The sequence below is a fragment of the Leptinotarsa decemlineata genome, unplaced genomic scaffold (genome assembly GCF_025532065.1).
Source record: "Leptinotarsa decemlineata unplaced genomic scaffold, Ldec_3_MD MMD2_tig00001621_RagTag_RagTag, whole genome shotgun sequence".
NCBI classification, from domain to species: Eukaryota; Metazoa; Arthropoda; class Insecta; order Coleoptera; family Chrysomelidae; genus Leptinotarsa; species Leptinotarsa decemlineata.
The window spans coordinates 976,681-984,400 of NW_027412566.1; the positions used below are offsets into that span (position 1 = coordinate 976,681).

General features: G+C 32.2%; 1 protein-coding gene across 4 annotated transcripts; it reads left to right on the forward strand.

The window, feature by feature from the left end:
* Positions 1-267: 267 nt before the first annotated feature.
* borr (borealin-related) lies at positions 268-7,299 on the forward strand. Of its 4 annotated transcripts, none has more exons than XM_074176150.1 (6): positions 268-475; positions 1,027-1,146; positions 1,445-1,569; positions 1,661-1,802; positions 5,056-5,240; positions 6,454-7,299. In XM_074176150.1, the coding sequence occupies exons 2-6, from the start codon at positions 1,029-1,031 to the stop codon at positions 6,742-6,744; spliced, it is 861 nt and encodes a 286-aa protein (XP_074032251.1). In that variant the 5' UTR covers positions 268-475; positions 1,027-1,028; the 3' UTR covers positions 6,745-7,299. The 4 variants fall into 4 exon arrangements, with proteins under 4 accessions (XP_074032251.1, XP_074032248.1, XP_074032249.1 ...); XM_074176147.1 differs by having other exon boundaries at positions 269-475; positions 5,026-5,240; XM_074176148.1 differs by lacking the exon at positions 268-475 and adding an exon at positions 580-708 and having other exon boundaries at positions 5,026-5,240.
* Positions 7,300-7,720: the final 421 nt, after the last annotated feature.

A 7,720-nucleotide genomic window follows, 5' to 3' on the forward strand; every position in this document is an offset into this window, starting at 1 on the left:
CATTCTCAAGAGGAAGTTTAAACTGAAAAATTTTGGAAAAACTGAATATCTTTCACAGCTCTTTAGAAACCAAATATCTCTTTGTTTTGTCCACCATATATCCGTGATACACCGAATCCGACCTATTTTCTGTCGTCTTTGATTGTTCCATTTCCAAGCGAGAATGCCTGTAGTCTTAAGCACAGAATAGTAATTATTTAAGTGTTCTGTGGGATTCATCTATTCCTAAACGGATGTTGTTCTGAGTATTTTGTGACATTGATGACAAGTGACAATTGATATTGAAGGCAGTTGAAGATTCTGTTACAGTAAATTATAAATTTATATTAGAGAATTTGAGCTGATGTGAATACAAAAAAAATCCCATTAGAACTTTAAACTTCAATAGAAGTTTTGATTATTTTAACAAGGTAACTATTTGTATGGTGAAGTAATTTACTGGACATTGGAAGATACATTTATTCAAAATATAACGGTGAGTGGTTTAAAAATGTAACCAATTGATTTTTAAATTCAATATAAATAATCATAACAGTTCCAGCTTATTATTGTTTTCTAAGGGAGTTAGTGAGATTTTGTCCGTGGGGAAATGTCAATTTATGAATAAGCGATTTTTTATATGAATGACATTTTAAATGGTCCTGAATGAATTTTTCTTGGAATCACAGTCTCCTTTCCTCATTTTTCAAGATCTTCAAATACCAAAATGTAGGTGGTAGTCTTTGAAAATTGAAGTGTGAGTTTTCCTCGACCAGGTTCATTATTTTATACTCTACAAATAAGTCTTCATTCCTTTCTTACCACTTTTTACTGAATAACTGTTTTTATACAGTTGAGGAATATCTCATTTTTAATTACAATTAACAGGATATTGTAGTTTTTTCATTTATTTTTTTTGTTTTCGATCTGTTTTTTATCTTTAAAGAAGCATGAACTTCTTTTTAACTTGTTACCTTGTTCCAAAGCTATAAGTAATTATATGTGTTCTTTTGATATATAAATGAAAGTGGTTTGACTTTGTTTTAGAGATGCCACGAACAAAAGCTTCGAAGAAAACTGCAGTAAAGCAAGAGCAAACCAATGACAAAACTGATAATAATGAAAAATATCTGCTTTCACTCTACCCAGAGATGGTTGAGAATGCAAGTGAGTATAACTTAATGTATTTACTGCTCAGGTTATGTATTAAAAATAATAATGATAGAATTTTTTAAATGTTCGACAAGTTTGGTTGAAAAATTAGCCCAAGGAAAATCATTCAACACTCCAAAAAACACATTTTAATGTTAGCTTTCCAGTTGGAAAGTTTACAAAACCATTACATGTGTAGCATCTTCAGACGTCTCAGTGTCTGTAATCAGTGTCTTGTGATATGAAAAAAAAAATTTTTCAATTCTTGACCTTGAATTCAATTGAGATGATGAAGAAAATAATTCTGTTTTAGGAAAAGAAGCATTGTCATATGTGGAGAATTATCGAAAATCTGTTCTGCATGAGATACAAAACTCTTGTGCCGTGGAACGTCTGAGAATCCCAAAAAAATTTATGAAAATGCCAATGTCTGAAGTGGTGAGTCATTTTATTTTGGTAGTTTGACAGAAAAGTTGAATAACCATTTTCAACTCAGACCATCACCTGTTCGTATTTCAATATTTTTCAGCTCAAATTATCGTCCTTCAGTTCATTAGATAACCCGTCTATGGTCAGTAAGAGTTGTATACTGAAAGAAGACATTTTGAACCTCGTAAAGAGTACAACTAAAAACAGGAGGATTACGAGGAGTTCCTCTTTCACCGATGAAGGTGAGTTTTTTTCTTTCGGTGCTCTCATAAGTATTGTATTAGGTTGTTAAAAAAGTTTTGTCCAATAGTCTACTTTAAACTGTAATATTTCGATGAATATAGGATAAAAATTTATCAAGATGTGGAGCTACAAAAACACATGACATTAAAACTGACAAAACTTTTAAAATAACCTAATGATAAGCAGTTTTGGTATGTGAGGATTTCATGTCATTGCACTCGTTTACTTTCCTCCCTAATTGTTTTCTGTTCTTTTACCTCTAATCCCTTCTTAATTATATTGAAACATTATATAAGGTAAGTCTAGGTTGAAATGTGACAAAGAACTGAAAGAATTGAAAACTAAAATCGCAACAAACCCAGAGTTCTACCAACTGCTCTTCCAAGTTACATACCAATTCAGTGACATAAAGCTATTTGAGTTTCTAATTAGTCTCATTTTGTTAAGAAATGTTGAACTTTCGAAAAATGTCAAATTCTTTGTCACATTACAAATTTTTATAGAGTACACTTGTTTTCACTTTTGAGTCCATGCTTTTATTCTTATTTTTCGTTAGAAACTATGTATTTCGAAATTAACTGTTGGTTGAATGCATCAGTTTAATAATGATAATAATATTTTTATTGCAATACGATCGACAGTGGACACAGCAAAAGTTGAACTTTCGAGAAGGTAATTCTCATTTACCCTACAAAAAAAGGTAGGTACTGATTTCAACAATGAATACATTTTATGTTTCATCATTTAGATAGATAGATAATTTATTGGTGTTTTATACATTTATCAGTATTTACACAAGTCAATATATACATATTAATAAAATTAGCTTATGTCAGGCATCTATTAATATTTACATAAACAATAGATGCTTACATTCATAGAACACGTTTTTTTTATAAAAAATATATATATCTTATAAGTACATCTGAGTTATGTCGACGAGCATATTTAAAAACAAAGCAGTAAAATTTAAAATTGGGTATTATAAAAGAACGACAAATGCCTATATGGTTAAGGAACTTATATCACATTGCAGGAATTCTTTGGTGCTGAAGAAGGCGTTTTTCATTAAAAAATGTTTTATCCTTGTTTTGAATATGTTAATAGGTAGAGACCTTATTTTTTGTGGTAATTTATTGTATAATTTCACAGCCCAAAAATTTGGTCCATTTTGACATCTTTTTAAGCGGCAGTAGTTTGTACTCAAATCATTTTTATGCCTAGTGTTATGGTCGTGCACACATTTACAGTTACTTGTACCTTTCATCAAACACAATAATTTTAAATTGTAAGGGATGTATTTTTAGAAGATATAAATTTTAGGGAAAATAGGTTTTGACTCTCTACTTTTCCACCTTTATACAAAAAAGGGGGGAAATCTTCAAAAGAAAAGAAGAAAGTAATACATTCCAAAATGAATTCTTCCTCTCCTCTCAACACTTTTATATAAACATTGAATTACATGAAAGAAAAAATTCTTTTGAAATAACTGCTTTTATATGAACATTCAATTTAAATCAAATCAAATATTGTCACTTATAGACAAAGTCTTATAATTATTGCTAATAATATTTTTTCTGAAGAAAATCCTTTGAAAACATGCAAAAACACTTTTTCCTATTCACTTTGTACTCTAAACATTCTTATGGAATTAAATCAGATATTCACGGGATTGCTACCCATTGTAGTAAAGGGAAGAAGTAAAATTTCATTCACACGGATCACTGTCATCCTCAACGACGGACATCGATGTTTTGGAATGAGACACTTGTCTTATTGCCTTTTCAGCACCACTCTGGATAACAAAGTATGAAGCACTCAGTTCATTCATGCATAAACTACATACTGTTGTTGCCATATTCATAGCGGAGACAGTTTGTCTGATCAAAAAACATCTTCTGAATAAATTCAATACGGCTAACCGCTATCCTACACTCAAGCAAAACAGTATTAACTCACCCAAGCCGAACTCTACTTTAGTGAAGGACTCTATTATTTATAATGGTTGCAAGATGTTCAATCACTTACCTGATTTTATAAGAGAAATTAACACATTAGATAATTTTAAAAAGGCTGTTTACTTCTAACTGTGTACTTTGGAAGAATTTTATGCGGATAGCTTTTAATCTAATTATTTCTTATTTTATTTACTTATTTTTTCTCTTATTGTTAAGGATTTTTATACTATATGTTGACTGACAAATTGTACCTTTTAGCATATAGTGTTTTATTTATATAGGTACTTTGTCCACAAGAATTCCTTGTTCTTTATTACAATAAAGTATTGATTGATTGATAATTAATCTGTTCCAAGAATATATCCCATTCAATTCAACTGCGCTTCACCAACCAATTTGGCTAATACAAGAAATGAAGTCACAAACTTTTCTTCATCTCCTGAAGACGATAACGTGGTTAGAGAAACGCACTATTGCATTTCTGGTGATTGGAGAAAGTGCTTGTTTTGGATTTATTTTACAACAGAGACTTCGGTTTTACCTTTTATTTCATCATTATTGATTTGATCGTAGAAAAAGTATAGTGTGCAACTCATGCAGATAAGCTATTCGAAACTTATGTCTTTACGGCACACGCTTTCGCTCATGCCATAACTTTCACACGTCGTGTAGAATAAGTTAGTTTCTGCACTTATTGCACATTGTACTATTTTCAAACTAGTACATAAAAAAAAGTTGCACTTATATTTGTTGGGGCTGTTCTGGAAATATTTTCCAATATAAAATGAAGGTCTAATAAAAAATTCAGTTAGTTACGATTTTATCAGCAGCAGAAATCTAGTGATTCTGGATTCTGGGAAAAATTCAAACTTTTTATATTACTACTTTGGCTTTTTATCTGGCTAAGCGAGACTTATCCTCTCACCTGTTCTGCTTTGGCTGCTCTGTAACTCCCTACAGCTGTTATTTCTTTTTACAACTTACATTTTATCTTATCTGAAGTAGGTTGAAACTCTCTACAAAACATGTTTGAAAACTGTGTTACTTAAATCTGCTTTACATCTATGAATTTTTTTTCTTCATGTCTTTTCATTGTATTGCTCAAATGTAAAGCGGCTTTCATATTAGAATCCCAATATTTCTTGAAATATTTCAAAATTCCACAGTAATCATGTTTCATTGGAGATAAACCTCGTTTCATCTAATTTTAACCTCATTTATCATAAGATCTAATCCTGGTTTCGGTGCTATTCTACCTTCATAGGCTACCTAACTACAGGGAGCAATAATTCAGGTTCAAGGAAATCAAGGAACAGAGCACCGAAGACTACCACCAGTTCGACGCGTAGGACGAGATCGCTGTCGAAAAGTAATTCTTTGAAAGTACCGAGCAAGCAGCCGAAGAGAACCTCATCTGTTCAGAAGACACCCATCAACAAAGTTACCCCTCCTAACAGCTACGGAACCGTTACACCTAAGGTACATTTGTTTTTTTTTGGTACTCCTATAAATATGCTTTGTTTCGGAATTTTATCAGTATATTGTGAATTTAGAAACCTTGAGTCAACAACATAAACCATATAACTGTTAAAACTGAAATAGCCTATAAACAGTTTGCAGCAGAATGAACAGCATATAAACAGTTTATAACATATCAAACGGCATGTAAACGGTTTTGGTCTTTCATCTAAAATAAAAAAGATTTAGAGGATCTCTTTTTATAGACAAAGTAGAATGTAGAAATTCATCAAGTACATATCTTTAAATCCAGTGTTCTTCTCAGCTAAAACATACACCTCGTTTGAAAAAGTACAAAAGGAGAGTTGAATCTTCAGTTTCACATAATTCAATTAGTAATTGGCAAATTGATTATCAATAATTAGTTGTGAAAAAACACGCCCGAAGAAGCTATTGTATGGCAAAACACGTGTCGCGTTTTTGTAAAACTGTTTAGGCTGCATTGCTATGTCAGAGGATAGTGGTGTCGTCAGCGAAACATGTGAATTTACCACTTATGTCAACATGGATTAAGTCATAGACATAAATGAGAAACAACACCGGACCCAAAACGGAACCTTGTGGGACCTCACAGCCAATGAAACGTTCCTCTGATGAAATTCCATCTAATAGAATATTCTGCCGCCGATGAGAAAGGTACGTCTCAAACCAAGGTAATGCAGGTCCTCTAAATCCGTAAACTTCTAGCTTGCGAAGAAGTAGCATGTGGTCTACACAATTGAAGGCCTTGAATAGGTCACAAAACATGCCCTCCGCAGATTCTATTTCATTAAGATTGGTGTAGAGGTTTTCCAGGAGTGGAAATATAGCGTCTTGTGTACCTTTTGAAGACTGAAAGCCAAACTGGAATAAATTTGTTATATTGTTTTTCGCGGGGAAGATCAGTTTTTCTATAACTTTAGACAAGATGGATAGCCAGGCAATCGGCCTAAAATTAGCTGGGTTGTCAAGATATGTAGAAGAATGATTGTGGCAATTTTCAGCTTTGGAAAACTACATCTTTATTTTGATTTTCAATTTTCGTACTTCATAAACAATTGAATGGTGCTGTGTACATAAATTTTGTTGTCTCCTAGTATAGCGAGTTTATTGAAACTTTGTTCAAGTACTTAAAATTTTATAATTTCATTTACATTCTTGATTGTAGATACTATAAGTTCAATTCCAATTTCAGTGCAAACCAAACACACCGCTGGTGTTTTTGAGAAGACCGAAAGTAGGAGAAGTAGCATTATCGATGCAAGGCAGTCCATTATTAACAGCGCCCGTAGTCACGGAGGAAAGGGCGAACATCAACATCCCTCTCAAAAATGGAGATTTGATGAGCTTGTTACCTCAGAGCGGGCTCAGGATGTCGCAGATTCCAGAATTCGATCAACACACTTTACGAGAATTAGATTGCTTACGAGCAAACCTCGATAAGGTTTTCGAGGTCACAAAGAAGAGGTACAACTTGGAGTTTTAGACACGATCATTTTAAGTATTTTTCAGAATGTGTTGCGCTCCGATTTTTTTTAATGTAGGCTTTGTTTTATTTTTGTTTTGTTGATCGAAAATTTGAATTGAGGAAGAAGTTTGAGACTGTTAGATCTGATGATGTCAATTGATATGGAAACGTTTTTGTAAGAAATACGTTCAAGGCTGATATACCTATACAAAGTTTCGTAGTTTTTTCAAATAATCAACCTACATGTAGAAAATACAAAGAAGGTATTCGGACGAGTTGTTTGGTTGAAAGACGGGAGGACGATGAAAGTGATTGAATGGATTTTGTTTGGATTTTTTAAATCAGTTGTAATGATGAGTAAGAATATTTTTTTAAATATTTTCAGACCGACACAAGTTATTTGTATCATACTGTATTTATATTTTATACTAGTAGTTAATATGACTAGACACGGTACACTACATAATGGAAGTCATCATTAACTAGCTACGAATATTATTTTTATAATTTTACTTTGTGGTCGTAGGTTAGAATAAAATATTATAAATAATAGTAATAAATGGTTTTGCTAAATTCTCTTACTCTTTTTTTCTCACGTAATTTATTGTAGCATTTGGTTCCCATATAATTGAGATAATCCTGCTCGATTGATGATCTAGAGAAAAACTTGGTAATGACACAATATCCAACTCAACAGAATGGTTTTTACGAGATGTTTTGGTAGGTAAATTCAACATGCATCTTATAATTTTTTTTTGAAGGATGAATAATTGACCACAATAATGGGCTTATCTCCAGAGAATCACACCATATGAAAGGCATGGTTAAATAAGGCCAAAGTATAGTAGTTTCAGTACTTCCATTGTACGGAAGCGCAGGAAAGTTCAAAGTCGTAATTTCGAAATAAAGTTGTAATTTCGAGTTTAAAGTCAAAGCACAGAAGGGCTGTATACTATTACATTTTAGAATTTGATGATACCCTGTAATTGATATT

Bases quoted from the DNA above. Each gene is read 5' to 3' on its own strand.
- borr (XM_074176147.1), top strand. From the start codon at position 1,029: ATGCCACGAACAAAAGCTTCGAAGAAAACTGCAGTAAAGCAAGAGCAA. The intron at 1,147-1,444 runs GTGAGTATAACT...ATTCTGTTTTAG, and splicing joins AGAGATGGTTGAGAATGCAA to GAAAAGAAGCATTGTCATAT. The intron at 5,241-6,453 runs GTACATTTGTTT...TTCCAATTTCAG, and splicing joins ACGGAACCGTTACACCTAAG to TGCAAACCAAACACACCGCT.